Raw genomic sequence first — 19,193 nt, forward strand, 5'->3', positions numbered from 1 at the left:
GCCTAGTGGCCACCCCTTCCCTTTCTGTCTGTGTAGCCTTTACCTGCGGTGTGGCCAACTCACTGAACGTGCTATTCACGACTTTCTCAGCATCACGGATGCTCCAGTATGAATCCAATCGCAGCTCCAGATGCTCAATGCAGTCTGCCAGAAGCTGCAGTTGGAAACACTTCCTGCACACGTAGTCATCAGGGACACTGGAAGTATCCCTGATTTCCCACATGCTGCAGGATGAACAAACCACGGGGCTGATCTCAGCTGCCATGACCTACCCAATACTTGCCTCAACTTTTGAAACTTTCTCCTTTGAAAGGAACTTACCCGGCCTTACCTCATTTGGAGTGAAGCTCGTCCTCAGCCTCTTCTCGTCAAAGCCTCTCGAGTCAAAGAGGCTTCACTGGCCCACTCACTCACTGGCCGCTTTCCACAGGCCGCTCCGCTTGAGGTAACCCTCTATTTATTTGTTTGAGCTTTTCAAACTGCTTGGTCACCTGACCTCGAGTGCCCAATCAGCTGCTTTCTGCTGAGTCTGAGCTATTCAAATCATGACTGTCTAATCAACGGCTTTCTGCTGAGCTATTCAAATCTTGATTGACTTGATTGCACAGTCCAACTGCCAAAACTGCCAGAATCTCTCGAGTCAAAGCCTCAAATCTCCATTCCTTCACTGGCCCACTCACTCACTGGCCGCTTTCCACAGGCTGCTTTACTCGGCTACCAAGAGAGTTCTTTTATAGCATGCCGCTGGCGCTGGCCCTGGCCCTGGCCTCGGACTCCCAATCCCTTCAGCAATCCGACCCTGGATGTAGCCACAAATCCTCTGTAGTTTTTTTTAGAAACACAGAAAACATACAGCACAATACAGGCCCTTCTGCCCACAAAGCTGTGCCGAACATGTCCTTACCATAGAAATTACCCAGGATTACCCATAGCCCTCTATTTTTCAAAGCTCCGTGTACCTATTTTAAACTCCAATATGCAAGGTCCAGCAAATGCATCTGTGTATGAATGACTTGTCAACACAAATCACAGTTTAAGCATCATTAAGCACTCAAAACTCAAATTAAGAGCAAGTTTTCAAAGGAAGGAGAAATTCTTCAGCAGCCTGCCTTTGAATTACATTTCAAGTGTCCAATTGCTCATTGAGTTTTCAGAAAAGGGATATCTAGTAGTCGTAATGCCACAGAGATGTAAATTTATTCATCAGGCTGATTCCAGATTCAATATCAAATATAGATTATTTTTAATTACACTTATATGCTGGAACAATTATTAATCAATCATTGAATCCCCCGAAAACATTTCTTTTTGCAGAATGACGAACAGTATTTTTCTTCTGCCATCAACTCATGATTACTTGCACAGAAATGAATATAAACAAGCATCATGTTGCACTTACACCCTTTCCACTAGAAATGAAACCACTGGCAGTAGATATAGTTATGCATGACAAAGTAATTTTGGAAATAGGTACTGATACATATTCATAGAGATAAAGAAAATAATGAAAGTCACACGGGCAAAATTCAACTAGCTTACAAGCGTCATCCAAATCATGGTCATGCATTAAGACAATGTTTTCCTTGTAAAACACTCCCAACAGACTATTTTATTCCTGCAACTGAGTAAATTAACAGCCAATTTTCCATTGGCTTAATGTACAATAACAACATCCAGCTAGGTTAAAAATTACTATGAATTGTATTACGAGATATGACTACCTTTTTGGGTTTGGGGACAGTAAACAGTGAGAATTCATGCGTGAACAATTACACAATTATCAACTGGCAAATGACTACTTGAATAAGTTAGTAAAAGTAATCAGTATCCTCAATGTTAGAGTCATCTTTTTCTACCTACTATGTATGATTCAACATTCTATGATTGGTATAGAAAGGGCATTAGGCATTTTGAAGATCTTTTTATCGATAATCGCTTCGCATCCTTTCAACAGCTCTCTGCTAAGTTCAATCTGCTTAATGCAGATTTTTCTCGGGCATTTCTTTAGATATCTCCAAATCAGACACTTTATCAATCCTTTAATTCCCAACTTCCCTGAAATGCCCGAGAAAAATGCTATGGATTTATTTATTTCTATTAATCCACTGGGTAAAGGCTTAGTATCCTTTATCCGTGATAAATTAGTATCCTTACGGCGTGCCCCTGTGGATAAAATCAGAATGGTTTGGGAGCATGACTTAAATATTCCTTTATCTGATGAGGTTTGGGACTCGATTCTCAAATCGGTTAATTCAACTTCTCTCTGTGCTCGCCACTGTCTTTTACAGTTTAAGATTGTTCATAGGGCCCATATGTCCAAATCTAAATTATCTCGATTTTACCCTAATATTAGTCCTCTTTGTGATAAATGCAAAAGTGGCGAGGCCTCTCTTATTCATCTGTATTGGACCTGTCCTAGCTTAGAGAAATTTTGGAAAGATGTTTTTATAACCTTATCCTGTATTCTGAATTGTCACTTAGAACCTAACCCTTTAATTGCTCTGTTTGGTTTCTTGGGTGAGACAGATATACGCTTGAGTTCGACTAATGTCGAATATTATCTTTTGCTTCTCTCCTGGCTAGACGTCTAATCCTCCTTAGATGGAGAGATGTTGCCCCACCCACGCATGCTCAATGGCTTAACGATATCATGTCCTGTTTAGACCTTGAAAAAATTAATTATTCAATTCTTAATTCGGATATAAAGTTTCATAAGGTCTGGGGACCTTTTATTGAGTATTTTCATAATTTTCCTCTTAATTGTTTTTTTTCAGTCCCTTGCTTTCAGCTTTTTTTTGGTAGTAGGCATTATTACCTTCTGTTTTCAAGTGTATTTACAGTTTTAGGGGTTTCTCTCTCTCTCTCTCTCTCTCTCATCTGCGCAGGACGCATCCCCCTCTCTCAATAGCAGCACAGGTCAATAGGGTCAACTCTGGACCCCATCTCAAACTCGGTTTGCCCATCACAGGATGAACTTTAGGACCCAGGAGAGCTCAGGACCCGCTGTCCATGGCTGCTGCTGAATCCTCAGTGCTTCTGTTCCATTGATGGAAAACAATCATGATTGAAAATAAAGTGGAAATAATAAAGCGATCGGAAAGAGGTGAAATGCCATCGGTCATTGGAAAGGTGTTAGGCTGCAGTCGGTCAACGATCAGAGCAATTTTAAAGGATAAAGTAAGAATAATGGAGCATGTGAAAGGCCCTGCCCTGATGAAAGCTACAATTATTACTAAGCAACGCAGTGGTTTAATTATTGTATATACGTTTCTTAAGTGTTTTATATGCATAGAAAGGTAAAATATATACTATATACTAAGATAAACGTTTGACTAACTGATGCTAAATAATACTGGATATACCTGTTCCGACTTACGTACAAATCCAACTTAAATCCGGACTTAGAAACAGAACTCATTCGTAACCCGGGGACTGCCTGTATACTAATTTACTTCTACCATGCCCCAACCCATGTGACAAATTACTCATAAACATACAACACAAAATACAATACAGACAGAAAATAGATATGTGACTCCAACATTATTTTTTATTGATTTTGTGTGTGTGTGTGAGAGTGAGTGAGTGAGTGAGTTCTAAAATCTCTCTCTCTCTCTCTCCAACAATTGAAAACCCAGCGGTCCCCAAAGGCTGAAGCCTGTATGAACTGAGTGACTTTTATATTTCCATCGGACAATACATTATCCCCTAGACAACAACAGAGCTATTTTTTATTGATTATTATTATACCCGCACTTTTAGATTTATTATTGACGACGTATATTATCTGTATGTTTGCATTGATATTATTTTTGTGTATTTTTACCAATAAATATTGTTAAAAATAGTACCATCAGACTTCAATGGTCCTCTCTATCTTTGCTGGTAAGTGACCCAGTTACGGGGTTCGTAACAACTTGGGGATCTCGTCTCGAGATTTGATACCAAATTGGAGGGCCAGTGAATCGGGCTTGTAAGTCCAAACTTGGATCTGGTTGCGCGGGTAGCCAGACGGGAAACCAGCAAAGATGGACGTGGGTGAATTTATAGAAAACCCGACTCTGGAGGTGCTAGAGGCGGCCACAAAGTCAGAATTGATAAATATTGCAAAAGGACTAAACCTCGCAGAGGTGAGGTTGTCGATGAAAAAGCAGGAGGTGCGGAGGGCCATAACTCAGTATTATATTGTGAAGAATGTGTTTTCAGCTGAGGTATTGGAAAATATCCCTGAAAAGGTACCAGCTAGTGGGACGGCTCAGTTAGAGTTGGAGAAATTAAGGTTGGAACATGAAATTAAGTTAAAGCAGCTAGAAGCAGCTGAAAAGGAAAAGGAAAGAGCCGAGAAAGAAAAGGAAAGTGCTGAGAAACAGAAAGAAAGGGCCAAGAAGCAACGGGAGCATGAGCTCCAGCTAAAGGAGTTAGAGGTGAAAAGGGAGCAGGACAGAGCTGAGAAACAAAGAGAGCATGAAATTCAGTTAAAACAGCTGGAAGCAGCTGAGAAAGAGAAGGAGAGGGAGGCGGAGAAACAGAGGCAACATGACTTGGATATGGAGAAGTTAAGGCAAGAGCGAAGAGCTCAAGGGTCAGGCCGAGAGGAGCGGTTTAATGTTAGTCGGGAGTTGAGGGTAGTACCTCCGTTCGAGGAGACGGATGTTGATAGTTATTTCTTGCTTTTTGAAAAGGTGGCAGTGAATCAGAAGTGGCCCAAAGAGCAGTGGGTGGCGTTGTTACAAAGTGTGTTAAAAGGGAAGGCACAATGGGCATATGCAGCGTTGTCCATGGAGGAGGAAGAGGCGGAGAATTATGAGAAAGTAAAGGAGGCCATTCTTCGGACCTATGAATTGGTACCTGAGGCCTATAGACAAAAGTTCAGAAATTTAAAGAAAGGGTGGAATCAGACGTATACTGAGTTTGCCTATGAGAAGGGTGTGTTCTTGGATCGCTGGTGTGCAGCAGAAATAGTGAAGAAGATTTCTGGCGTCTCAGGGAGTTAATTCTGATTGAGGAATTTAAAGGTTGTGTTTCAGATGATATCCGGATGTATTTGAATGAGAAGCCGAATAAGTCCATCTCCAAATTTGCTAGGTTTGCAGATGAATATGCCCTAACCCACAAGACAAAGTTTTCCTGGAATAAAAGTTACCAGAGAGACCGTGGGAACGGTAGAGAAAGCCCGCCGGCTGAGGCAGAGGTCCCGCTGGGAGCTAGTGGTAAGATTGAGGAGGAGAAGCAAGACGGCAGGAGAGGTCCTGGCTTGACCTGTTTTAATTGTGGAAAGGTGGGACATATTGCATCTAGGTGCCTTGCTCCAAGGAAGGAGACAGGAAAATGGAAAGCAGCAGTCCCTATAGGATGTGCAGTGGTGATCAGAAAATCCACAAGAGAGCCCCAGGGAGACAGAGTACGAGAAGGGTCTGAGACATGTATTTCAAAAGGAACCGTGTCTGTGAGAAAGGGAGACACCCCAATTCCAGTGCCGATCTGGAGAGACACGGGAGCTGAGCTGTCATTGATTAGCAGTAAGGTACTGGATTTTGGTCGCAAGACTGCAGAGGTAGCTTTGAGAGGAATAGGAAAAGGGACCGAAGTGGTGCCCTTGCATAGGATCATTCTGAATTGTGATCTGGTATCTGGACCAGTTGAAATAGGGGTGCGATCAGAATTCCCGAGAACTGACGTGGACGTCCTTCTGGGTAACGATTTAGCCGGTGGTAAGGTTTGGTCAGCAATGAAGCTGACGAGCCAGCCTGTGAGTGTTGAGGTCCCACCCCTAGATTCCAAGATCTATCCCGCATGCGCGATCACTCACAGCATGTCAAGAAAGGCAGCTGAGACAGAGAGCAGTTTAAATCCGGCCAGTATCGATTTGGCCGAGACGTTTTTACTGACCCTGTACCAAGAGGGTTTAGAGGGTGGAAAAACAGAGAATAGTAAAGTGAAAGAGAGTAAGGGAGAGGAGGTAGTCCTGCCCTTAGCCAGGAGAAAATTTATAGTGGCACGAAGTAAAGATGAGAAACAGATAAGGCTGTTAAAAAGAGTTGGACATGGATGATCTGTCTGGTTTGGCAGAACTGTTTGAAGAAGTTGAAAATTCTAAAGGTGTTCCCGATAATGAAATGAAGGCAGTCCTAGATGAAAAGGATGCCATTACCTTGAAGAAGTCTGCTGGGTTGGCAGATGAGGTTGTTTCAGCCTGCGGGGTTGAGTTTACTCCAGAAGGGAGTTGCCCAGAGAGTAGCTGGGAGGATCAGGGGAATTTAGAATTTGAAAAGGGTACGGGTATTGAAAGCCTGCAAGAGGCAAATGTCCCGTTTGAGTGTGTTCAAGATGTGGATGCACGTGGTACTGAACCTAGTAATGGAGCTCAGAAAAAGTCTGAGGTATTTGATTCAGTGGAAAAGGAATGCAGTCCTTGTGGGTCAGATGGACTTGGTTCAGTGAAAAAAGGGTTAACCATGGTAATAGTGGGAAGTGAGAATTCCCAGTTGTTTGTGCTCGAAGATGTGTTAAAAGTTAGTGAGGAGATAAAAGGTGGTGAGGTAAATATTATTATTGCAGGAAAAGGGAAAAGTGTAGTTCCTAAATTGAATGAAGAAAATTTAAAGTCTGGATTGATGTCAAAAGCAGCAACCAGGCTACAGAGACAATGGCTTGGTAACACGTTGCCTGCGAATCAATTACAGGTTGAGTTGGAATGTAAAGGTGCCCCACATGCTATTGTTATTCAAGAATGTGCTGTGAAGAGGCCGAATTTGAAATGCTGTTTGAACAAAGAGTTTAAACTGAAAACTAATAACCTGAAGGGTCCTGAAGAGAAAACTAGCAACTTGTTTAAAATTAAAGAATTGTGTGGAAATTCGGAAAATGGTCTAAGTTTGGAACACATTGTTGATAAAATAACTCCTATGAAAGGAGTAGGCGAATGCCTATTTCGCCATGGTGCACAAACTCACCACGTGGGAGTTAACTGGAAAAGGGGCGAGGGTTGACGGGCTGCCATTTTTAAATAGCAGGATCCGGTTTTAAGGGATTTCGACAAAGCATGTGAATAATCAAGACAACCCCCATGGAAGATTGACTGTTAAGTTTGAAAGTAACATAAAGAATAGTATTTGCATGAACTTTTGTAGTATACACGTAAGCTAAGATCACAACTCTTTAGTTTTGTTTGCTGAAGGAAAGAAATAAAAATAGGTGGTTATTAAATTGGAGTCTGATGCTACAAGACTTTAGTAAGGTACAAGATGTTAAGATATTAAAGGAAGTGACAAAGTAATTGTTAACTGTTTAGATGCTGAATTGAATGTATAACTGTATTACTCTGTAGTGAAAAAAAAAACTTTTGTATTGTGTTAGATTCTAAAATCCTGTAAGACTCTGTATTACTTGGTTTTTACCGATGGTAAAAACGCTTTGAAGGAAGGGGGTGTTACGAATGTGCCACAACTCTGAGGGGCCAAAGGGTACAAAGTAGCCCCTCCTTTTCGAGAATTGCAAGATCACTATTAATTCGGGTCTGGGACCCAGGAAATGAGAGAGAGACGTCCAGAATACACAGGTTTGGAATGTGTCCTGGCCCCAGAAAGGCAGAACCATTGATAACGGCCATTGTCTCTTGGAGACGGAATTGTGTATTGAGTACTATACTATTCATTGAAGCCCTCAGGGAATGACCAGAGTGGGCTGGTTGAGGGATTGCCTCATCCCAACCTGAATGACATCTGAGACCCCGTGAGTAAGGATAAAAGAGGGTCTGGGGAACAACCCCTTCAGACGCACCAGAAGAAACGCTAGAAATCTCGTGACAGCGTTTAATAGCGACAGCCGGTGGAGGGCTCGCGTGCGTCCTTTCCCGTTGCTTGGGATTGGGGCCTTACCACGGAAGAACGGCTTAGCTAAAGAAGAGGCCACCAACGAAATTTCGAAGGATCGACATCATAAAAAGGAAAAGCTGGCAAGTTCTAAAATCTCTCTCTCTCCAACAATTGAAAACCCAGCGGTCCCCAAAGGCTGAAGCCTGTATGAACTGCATGAACTGAGTGACTTTTATATTTCCATTGGACAATACATTATCCCCTAGACATCGATAGAGCTATTTCTTATTGATTATTATTATACCCGCACTTTTAGATTTATTATTGACGACATATATTATCTGTATGTTTGCATTGATATTATTTTTGTGTATTTTTACCAATAAATATTGTTAAAAATAGTACCATCAGACTTCAATGGACCTCTCTATCTTTGCTGGTAAGTGACCCAGTTACGGGGTTCGTAACATGCTTAATTTTGTTAATTTGAATACTAATTGCTCTTATTTCACTACATCACTAATTTAGTTTTGTTAATTTCTAATATTGCTATAAGATTGTTCATCTTTGCCGGTTTTGTAATAAAGGATCAAACATACTTTTCTTTGACTTGGAACTCAGTTATTTGAAAGTGCATCATACAGTATCAATTCCCGTACTCAGTCTCTCAGTGATTTTGGTTTGTTTTCAAGTAACCGCTACACTTACATTTTCAATACCACAAGAAAATAGGAAAAGTAGAGTAAAATGGAGAACAATTTTCTCGATGAATAAACTTAATGATCATGAGTTCAATGTCCATTCAGAAATCAGATGGCAGAGGGGAAGAAACAGTTCCTGAATTATTGAGTGTGTGCCTTCAGTACCTCCCTCCTGATGACAGCAATGAGAACAAGGTGTGACCTGGGTGATCGGGGTCCTTAATGATGGACACCCTTTTTGGGGCATCCTTCCTTGAAGATGACCTGGATATGACAGAGGCCAGTGCCCATGATGGCATTTACAACCATCTGTCACTTACTTCGATCTTGTGTAATAGCCACCCCATACCAGAGAGTGATGCAGCCAGTTAGAACTCTTTCTAAAAGTACATCTATAGAAATGAGAGTATTTTTGGAGATAGACCAAAACCATGAACATGAAATAAAAATGTCAAAATACAAATCACCCCAACAATTGGGATCTCTTCAGGGCAGTGGGACGAGTACAAAAAGGATGGGTTGCATTTGAATCTAAGGAGCAGATTTACTGGAGCTGTTAGGAGTGGTTTAAACTAATATGGCAGGGGAATGGGAACCAGGATAATAGAGTTGAGGATAAGCAAACAGGTTTACAAGTAGATGATGGGTGTAAAGTGAACGCAAGGAAGGACAAGCCAATGATTGGGTACAAATACAGACAAAGCAAAGAATTAAATTGTACCAGAGGCAAAATTCAGAAGGACTAAGATTGCAGGACTGAACGTTCTGTATTTATATGTGCGTTGCATTTGGAAATAAGGTGGACAAACTTGTGGCACAATTAAAGATTGGTTGGACTGCACAGAAGCCAAGGAAAGGGAGCAAAAGTGAGTGGGAAGTTTCATGTTTGGGAAGCTTTTAAAACCCAACAAAAGGCAACTAAAAAAGCTGCAAGGGAAAATATGATGACAGACTAGCCAATAATATAAAGCAGGATATCAAAAGTTGTTTTTCAGTTATATAGAGTAAACGTGTAGAGAGTATAGAGAGTTGATATTGGACCACTGGAAAATGACGTTGGTGAGGTTGTAATGGGGGACAAAGAAATGGCAGATGAAATTAATGGGTACTTTGCATCTGTCTTCACTGTGGAAGACACTAGTAGTGTGCCAGTAGTCCACGAGTGTCAGGGGGCAGGACTGAGTGCATTGTTATTACAAAGGAAAAAGTCCGAGGCAAATTCAAAGGTCTTAAGGTGGGTAAGTCACCTGGTCCAGATGGACTACATCCCAGAGTCCTGAGAGAGGTTGCTGGGGAGATAATGGATGCCTTGGTCATGATCTTTCAGGAATCACTTGGTTCTGACATGGTCCCAGAGGACTGGAAGATTGCAAATGTCACTCCGCTCTTTAATGAAGGAAGGAAGGGGAAAAAAAGGAAACTACAGGCCAGATAGCCTAACATCAGTGGTTGGGAAAGTGTTATTAAGGATGAGGTTTCAAGGTACTTGGAGACTAATGATAAAATAAGTCAAAGTCAACATGGTTTCTGTAAAGGGAAATTTTCTTCAAGGAAGTAACAAGCAGGGTGGACAAAGAAGAGGCAGTGGATGTCATTTACTTGGATTTTCAGGAGTATTTGATAAGATGAGACTGCTAAACAAGATAAAATCCTATGACGTTGCAGGAAAGATACTAACATGGATAGCAGAATGGCTGACAGTCAGGAGGCAGCGAGTGGGAATAAAAGGCCTTTTCTGGTTGGCTGCTGGTGACTAGTGGTGTTTCTCAAGGGTCAGTCTTGGGACCACTGCTTTTGCAATTGTTTGCCAGTGACTTAGATAATGGAATTGATGGCTTTGTGGCAAAGTTTGCAGAAGACACAAAAATAGGTGGAAGGATAGGTAGTGCTGAGGAAGCAATGCGATTGCAGCAGATCTTAGACAAATTGGAAGAATGGGTAAAAGAGTGGCAGATGGGACACAGTGTTGGGAAATATATGATAATGCATTTTGGTAAAAGGAACAATAGTGTGGACTATTATCTAAATGGGGAGAAGGTTTAAACATCAGATATGCAGAGGGACTTAGGAGTCTTAGTGCAAGACTCCCAGAAGGTTAATTAACAGGTTGAGCCTGTGGTAAAGCCAGTAAATGCACTGTAGGCATTTATTTCAAGGGGAATAGAATATAAAAGCAAGGAGATAACCCTAAGGCAACACGAGTGAATCTGCAGATGCTGGAAATAAATAAAAACACAAAATGCTGGCAGAACTCAGCAGACCAGACAGCATCTATGGGAATCTATGGCAGATGCTGATGAAGGGTTTTGACCCGAAACGTCGTCACTACCTCCTCCCATAGATGCTGTCTGGCCTGCTGAGTTCTGCCAGCATTTTGTGTTTTTATGAGATAACGCTAAGGCTTTATAAGACACTAATAAGGTCACACTTGGAGTATTGTCAACAGTTTTGGGCCCTATATCTCAGAAAGGATGTGTTGTCATTAGAGTGCGACCAGAGGAGGCTCATGACAATGATTTTAGGAATGAAGGGATTAACACTGAGGAGCATTTGGCAGCTTTGAGCTTGTACTCACTGGAATTTAGAAGAATGTGGGGAGATCTCATTGAAACTTACTGACTGCTGAAAGAACTAGATAGGAAATATCTTCTCCACATCCACCCTATGGTGGGGTTATCCAGAACTAGAGGGCACAGCCTCAAAATTGAGGGATGACCCTTTAGAACAGAGGTAAGGAGGAATTTTTTTTTAGCCAGAGGGTAGTAAATCTGTGGAATGCTCTGCCACTGATTACAACGGATGCCAAGTCCATGCGTATATTTAAGGTGGAAGTTGATTTTTTTCCTGATCGGTCAGTGCATCAAGGGATATGGTGAGAAGGCATATATGGGGTTGAGTGAGATCTGGGATCAGCCATGATGGAATGGCAGAGTAGACTCAATGGACTAAATAGCCTATTTCTGCTCCTGTCTTATGGTCTAAGGAACATCAGTATCTCTACTTCATTAGGATGTTGAGGAGATTAGCTATGTAATCAAAGACTCTAACACGTCTCAAGATGTAAGGTGGAGAACATTCTGGATGTTTGTAGCACAGACGGATATAAAACTCCCAATAAAGGATCGCAAGAGGCCACAGAAGGTTGTACACTAGGCACAACCCTCCTGCCATCAAGGACATCTTTGAGAGGTCATGCCTCAAGAAGGTGACATCCATCATTAGAGACACTTTGTGTCCTTCATTAGCAAAGAGGTAAAAGAGCCTGAAGACCCACACTCAAAGTTTTAAGAACAGTTTCTTCCCCTCTACCATAAGAGTTCCGAATATTCCATGGACCACTACCTCCTTTGTCGTCTTTCACACGACTTTGTAACTTATGGTAATTTTTATGTTTTGTACTGCTACTGCAAAATAAAACATCCCATGTTCCAAATCAGTGACCATACACCTGATTTCTATTCAAAGCTGAAACTCATTTAATTGCATCAAATAAAATTGTATTTCCCCTTCAAAAATAAATCCAAGGTAGCCAGTACATAAATGACGGATCATGGCACTTTGACCGATTCGAATTACAAATGTTAGTAAACAGAAAAATGCAATTTAGATCACTTCTTAACAAATTCGGAGAAAATGAAAACAAGAACCATGAGGAAAGTGGCATTGAAGAATTAAACAACACTGCAGAGATGGAGACTAATACATAGAGAACTGTATTAGATTTCTTGAACCGTGTGTTGACACAACGAAATTAAAACTACCAGGAACAACACGAAGAGAAAGAGGACAATATGTGAAATATTCGATCGCCAATGTAAATTTTAAACACTGAAGGATTAAAGAGCAGCATAGCTAAGGTAACGCCTCAGTCGAAATATGTGAACAGTAGTTATGCAGGTCCGTTCATCTCTGACTTTTCAGTTTACTTTTCGGTGAAGTATAAGGAATGGAAGCAGTTCGAACTGCTGCGATAATGAAAAGCCCATTTTTAACGCACGACTCCAAATCCTTCGATGTTGTAAGTTGTAAATGGCGAGTTAAATAACCGGAGCCTAAGGCCAGGGAGGGAAGCCAAGCTGGCGGGGGCCACAGGCCTGGCGCTCGCTCCGGGTAACGGCCTAACGAAAGGACGGGGTTAAGGCCTCCCAAGCTCTCTCTTACCTGATGCTCCTTCACCACCAGGCTCAGGCACGGGTAGCGCTCGCTGATCCAGCGGTAAAACTTGGGGACACCCATGGTGACAGAGCAACGAAGCGGAGGGCGAGAGCGCAGAAAGAGGGAAGAGGTTGGCGAGCGGGCCGTGGGCCGGTACTGGGCAGGCGCAGTCTCACGGCTGTAGCGGGCCATGAGCCGGTACTGGGCAGGCGCAGTCTCACGGCTGTAGCGGTCCGATGACGTAACTGCCGGCACCAGCTGCTTCAACCCCTCTCCTTTCATCACTTATATTTGTCCAATTTGTTCCACCTTAAGGGGTAACGTGAGGGCTCAGAGAGTAGCACTTTCGCCTCTGGACCGGAGGTTTGCATTTCTGCAGCTTTTTTTAATGCATTCCTTCCTCTTTAGAATATCTCAAAACATTTCATGGGGCTTTTGAAAGGAAGGGAAGCCACAACAGTTTCTGCATATGCTTGAAATCTGGAGCAACAGACAAAGTGTTGGAAGAGCTCAGCAGCTTAGGCAACATCGCTTCAAGAAAAGTTATGATGAAGAGTCTCAGCTCGAAATATCCACTCTTCATTTCCCTCCATAGATGCTATCTGACCTGAAGTTCCTCTGCATTTTTTTGTGTGTAGCTCAGCGAGGGATATCCACTGGCCAGCCTACTTTGTTTCTGCTGGTCCATGAAGAACTAAGAACTTTTAATTACTCCCCAACCAACCTAAACCTTCCCTCCAAACTAACCCCCACACAGAAAATCTGCAGATGCTGGAAATCCAAGCACAAAATGCTGGAGGAACTCAGCAGACCAGGCATCATCTATGGAAAAGAATACAGTCGATGTTAAAGGCCGAAACCCTTCAGCAGGACTGGAGAAAAGAAGATGAAAAGTCATCTTTTCTGTAGTCCTGCTGAAGGGTCTCAACCCACAATGTCTGTTTACTCTTTTCCATAGCTGCCTGGCCTGCTGATTTCCTCCAGCATTTTGTGTGTGTTGTTTGGATTTCCAGCATCTGCAGATTTTCTCTTGTTTGTGCTCCAGCTTAACCCACCAGGTCAGGCAGCATCTATGAATATGAATAAACAGTCGACGTTTCAGGCTGAGACCCTTCATTAGGACTGGAAAGGATGACGGAAGTTACCAGAATGTGGTTGAGGGGGTGGAAGAAGTACAAGCTAGAAGGTGATAAAACAGCTGGATGGAAGAGCGATGGAAGATTGAACCTGGGTCACTAGAACAAGGCAGCAGCTCTACCAGCTGCACTACTGTTCCACTATATGTCATTATATTTGGAAATTAAATACCTAATTCACTCTCTCATGAGATGAAAATTGAATTAAAGCAAATTAAAGCTGATTGTAATTAAATAGAAAAAAATTAGTAATTTAATCAGAATCTTACTGTTGAAACCTTACCCCCTCCGAGTAGATGAACTCTCTCGTTCCTGACTGAAGATTGAGCTTTGCATGACATATTAATATTATTTTGTATCAATTGTACGTGATGCAAAAAAGTCAGTGGTGTCTTTAGGCTTATAACTTCCACCCCAACTTCATACATTATTTAAATTACCACCATCGAAATCAGTTATACAGCACAGAAACTGGTCTTTTAGCTCAATGCATCCATATCAACCAAGGTCCTTCTCTACACTAATCCCATTTGTTTACATTTGGGCCTCAACCCTTTAAACATTCCTGTCTATGAATCTATCCAAATGTGTTTTAAATGTTCCACCTCCTCTGGTAGTTTATTCTTTATACCCACTACCCTCTGTGAAAAAAATGCCCTTCTTTTCCCCCCTCACCTTAAACCACTACTCTCTATATTTAAACATTCCTACCCTGTTTGATCATTACTATCAACTCAAACTATGCTCTTCATAATTTTATGAGCCTCTAAAGATCAAACCTCAGCCTCCAGGAGAAAGTGTCCATACCAATTCACTACCTTCTCACATCTCAAGTTCTCCCATCCAGTCAACGTACCTATCAATCTATAATGCACCCTCTCTAGCTTAATCAAATCCTTTCTCCAGTACAGCAACCAAAACTATCCACAATACTCAAAGTGCAGCCCAAAAAATAATTTACACAACTGCATCATGAAATGCCAGTTCCTATATTTAATTCCTGGGCAACTGAAGACAAGCATTCCATATCACCACTCTATCTACTTGTGCAACCACTTTCATGGAACTATGTGCTTGTATCCCCAGGTCTCTCTGTTCAATAACACTTGCCATGGCCAAACTATTTAATAATAATGAACCATTTATCATAGCCAAAGACTAATCATAATTTGTATATCTAGTATTCATATAACCATATAACAATTACAGCATGTAAACAGGCCATCTCGGCCCTTCTAGTCCGTGCCGAACGCTTACTCTCACATTCATGGAAAAGATTAATTTTCTCACCTTAAGATATGTACAGACTTTGAATGAGAAGCTGCAGTACCTATCATTAGCATCTACCATTATTAAAATCAGCTGTAAACAAATGTTTCTACATCTATAAGGCAAAACAGCACAGATGATGGTAAAATGAAGACGACAGATGAAATTCATAGAATATTCAGTAGGTCGGTTGGCATCTTGAATGGGAACTTAAATAATATCAATTAAGTTTCCCATATTAAATATATCACTTCCCTTCAAAAGAATTTTCCATATCGACAGCCAACTGCAACAATTCCACAATTTAATTGTATGTTATATTAACATGTAAAAATATTCATTTGCAATTTCCATTTTCTTCTAATCTATTTTTCTTTCCAAGCTACAGACAAAACAAATAAAAGCATCAAGCTGTGCTCAGGGATAAGGTTTAAGACTCTACCAATGTAATACACATTTACAAACCAATTAAATAAATGAGCCACCAATACAGTAACATCTATGCTGATTGTTTAGATTATGAAAATAGCTGTTGCAATGTCAAGGCTCTTCATTAGAGCCTCTATTATTTTTTGTCTCTCTGAGAAAATCAAACAAGACTCAGAAAGTAGTAACAATCAAAATAACAGATTAATTCAATTTGTCAAACTTTATTTATCAGTTAATTCCAAGGAATGCTTTTTTCACAAATTTATCTGGAGGTTGGATTTTATTCATTCTCCATTCATGTACAGGATCCAGTAACACTGTAGAGTTGAAAGGAGATCACCCTGTACCTCAAAATTCCACACAGCAACTTAATTGCCTAACAGGCAAAATCACATTGATCACAATCAATCACCTTGCTTTCAACTTAAGCTTATTCCCTAAAATCAATATAATTCAATGTATTATACAAATTCAGCAATATAGTACAAGTTCATAATGTGCAACGTGCCATGGCGTCAGAGGTAAGTAAGGTTTTTTGATCTTATCCAGATCACAAGGAATTTCTTTCTTTTTTGAGCAGACTCGATGGGCCAAATGGCCTAATTTTAATCCTGTGTCTTATGGTCACTTCTGAGATTGCCAACGTTTTCAATCTGTTTGATTCTCATGCCAAGGCCTCTCAAGTCATATTTTGCAATATTAACAGTCCACGCTTCTGTGTCAGATTTCTGTACATCACACCCTCAGCTGACCTTGCCTTTATTTTATTTCAACAGTTGCTTCTGCAAGTTCTTCTGTGCACTTGATCTAAAGTAAAGTTCCATGTTTACTTAACACTCTATTCACTGTTATAGCAGATTTACAGATCCTTTTCATCTTTTTGATACAGTCCCTTTGATTGAAATATGTTTTCTTCTAAAGAAATAATCTTTCAAAAACTAAGTCTTTACTACAGAGGTGCATAGCACAAATAATCAAACTTGTTTCTGAAACCACGATGGTGATTTTGATGTAAGACAAAAAGAGGCCACAAATCATATAGCTCCATCTTACTTCACCAATTTTGCTTTGTCACTTATACCAGAGTTAATAAATGATTTCACATGTATGGTGCCCAACCAAGGTACATCTGGCACAGTAGTTTCTCATTTGTTGCTTCTTGAATAAGGTAATGGACATGACCTTCAATGGATAAAGGCAACCCCTTCACTTTATTTCTTGTTTTAATCACGCCATGTAGCCTCTTTTCTATGTCCTGTACATGGGTCTTGGCCTGAAAGAGAAGATAATAAGCAGTTTAATTAAAGAAACATTGAATGATCACAGCACAGTGTGGTGAACTACATATACCTGTCTGGACATGCCCCTCCTGCTGACTGCTCCTGTGGCTCCTCCCACAGACCCCTGTATAAAGGCGATTGGAGGCACGGCTCCTCCCTCAGACTCCAGGATGTTGTACGGGGATCTCTTGCTGCTGACTGCTCTCTTCCAGCGAATAAAAGCCTATATCTCGCCTCATGTCTCCGAGAGTTATTGATGGTGCATCACACAGAATTCAACTACTTGGTTATTCAACTTTGTACAGGCTCTGCAAGTACACTCCCACTACTCCACACCTTCCTTTGGCCTTTTTTGAATATTATAATTGAATATACAGTACCGTACAAAAGTCTTAAGCACCCTAGATTTTTTATATAAATTTTGTTTTAGATGTTTATTTTTTGTCTTCTGCATTAGTGTGACAGTAGAAAAGAGCAAATTTTAGATATCCAAACATCCATTTTCCAAACAAAAAAGTTAAGATTGTTTTTGTATTTCTTGAAATAACATTAAGCAGCAGACCACTTTTCAAATACAAATTTGATTACTTTGTAGGTATATAGCCCAGTGCATGATTAAACAAAGATAACAAACAGGATGATAATAATCAATCACATAATGAGTTGACTGAACTAAAATGATTAACTAACACAGAAACGGGTGTAGGAGGAATCAAACCAGGCGAGGGACAACCAAACTAAAAAGGTGAGTGTGTGGCAGATGTGACAGTTTAACATGGAAATCATCAATTCTTACACCATGGCAATAGTGAGAATCAAGGTCTTTCCCAAGCAGAAATTTCATACCAGACTGGAGTTTCAAGATGTGCTATCCAAGCTCTTGTGAAGAAGCACAAAGAAAAAGGCAAGGCTGAGGACCAGACACGCAGTGGTTGACCACAGAAACCGAGAGCAGCAGATGAGAGATACAATACTGTGCAAAAGTCTGAGGCACGTGCAAAAAATAAAATTCTTTAAAGCAAAAATAACGAATGAAAAGTTTCTAAGTATCCAAAATTAACTATAATACTATAATATTTGGTGTGTCCACCTTTTGCCTTTAAAACTGCATCAATTCTCTTAGGTATACTGTTGTACAGTTTTATAAGAAAATCGCCTAGTAAGTTGTTTTACGCATGTTGGAGAACTTGCCACAGTTCCTCTGCACACTTTGGGCTGTCTCGCTTGCTTCTCTGTCTGCAGGGTAATCCTCAATGATGTTCAGATAAGGACTCTGTGGATACCATACCATCTGCTTCAGAAGTCCTTGTTTTCTTTTCGCTATAGATTGTTCTTTATGACCTCAGCCATGTGTTTGCAGTCATTGTCCTGCTGCAGAATGAAGTTGGGACTGATCAGATGTCTCCCTTATGGTATTGCATGATGAATGAGAATATGCCGTTAATTCTGACCAGATCACCAACTCTATTTGTAGAAATGCAGTCCCAAAGTTGCAAGGAACCTCCACTGTGCTTCACTGTTGGCTACAGATGCTCATCCATGTAGTGAACCAAAATTTCAAATTTTGACTTGTCACTTGCAAATATTCAGACCCCAGTCCTTGTGTATTAGTGCAAAAGTAAATCTCTTGGCTTTGCTTCCACTTTGGAGGAATGGCTTTTTGGCAGCTACTCCATGAAGACTACTTCTGACAAGACTTCTCTAGACCTTACAGGGGTGTACTTGGGTTCCAGCAGCTTCTGTGAGTTCAGAGCTGATAGCAGTGCTGGACTTCCTCAATTTAGAAAGGACGAGATTTTGATGCACATAGAACAAGGTAAAGCAGTAACAATGCAAAATAAAATGTGACAGCTACAGAGAAAGTGCAGTGCAGGTAAACAATAAAGTGCATGATCATAGTGAGTTAGATTGTGATGTCAAGAGTCCATCTTATTATACCAGTGAACCATTCAATAATCTTAAAACAGCAGGGTAGAAGCTGTCCTCAAGTTTGGTGCTGTGTGCTTTCAGGCTTTTGTATTGTCTGTTCAATGGAAGAACAGAAAAAAGAGCATGTCTGTGCTGATTATGTGGCTGCTTTACTGAGGCAGCAAGAAGTATAGACAGAGTTCATGGAGCATAATCTGGTTTCCATTATGTGCTGAGTTGTGTCCATAAAACTCTGTAATTTTTCTTATGATCACATGCTGAGCAATTGCCATACCAAGGTATGACGTTTCCAGATAAAGTACTTTCTATGGTAATGTTTCAATAAAACTCAATAAAAGAATTTGAAATTTGACTATTGTGAAGGCAAAGCATATATTATTTTAAAGCCTGTCTTAGGAGGAATGGTTGAGCAAGCTAGAGTTTTTCTCATTAGAGCCAAGGAGGATAAGAGGACTTGATAAAAGGTATATAGTCGGCCCT

The 19,193-nt window shown here is 40.8% G+C and overlaps 2 protein-coding genes across 6 annotated transcripts in view; both read right to left on the reverse strand.

Moving 5' to 3' along the window:
• The window catches only part of xrn1 (5'-3' exoribonuclease 1), a 136,102-nt gene extending 123,280 nt beyond the window's left edge, over window positions 1-12,822 (reverse strand). For all 5 annotated transcript variants that reach the window (XR_012098411.1, XM_073041507.1, XM_073041505.1 and 2 more), the window contains exon 1: window positions 12,677-12,822. Coding sequence is in view for 4 of the 5 variants with exons in the window: in XM_073041507.1 (XP_072897608.1) it covers window positions 12,677-12,751 (75 nt within the window). In the remaining variant the exon portion in view is untranslated. The remainder of the gene's footprint in view (window positions 1-12,676) is intronic.
• A 3,781-nt stretch (window positions 12,823-16,603) lies between these two features.
• The window catches only part of atr (ATR serine/threonine kinase), a 135,557-nt gene continuing 132,967 nt past the window's right edge, over window positions 16,604-19,193 (reverse strand). Inside the window, 1 exon segment of the mRNA XM_073039026.1 lies at window positions 16,604-16,777. Within this exon segment, the coding sequence (XP_072895127.1) occupies window positions 16,604-16,777 (174 nt within the window).

Source organism: Hemitrygon akajei, chromosome 3 (assembly GCF_048418815.1).
Source record: "Hemitrygon akajei chromosome 3, sHemAka1.3, whole genome shotgun sequence".
In the NCBI taxonomy this organism is placed as follows: Eukaryota; Metazoa; Chordata; class Chondrichthyes; order Myliobatiformes; family Dasyatidae; genus Hemitrygon; species Hemitrygon akajei.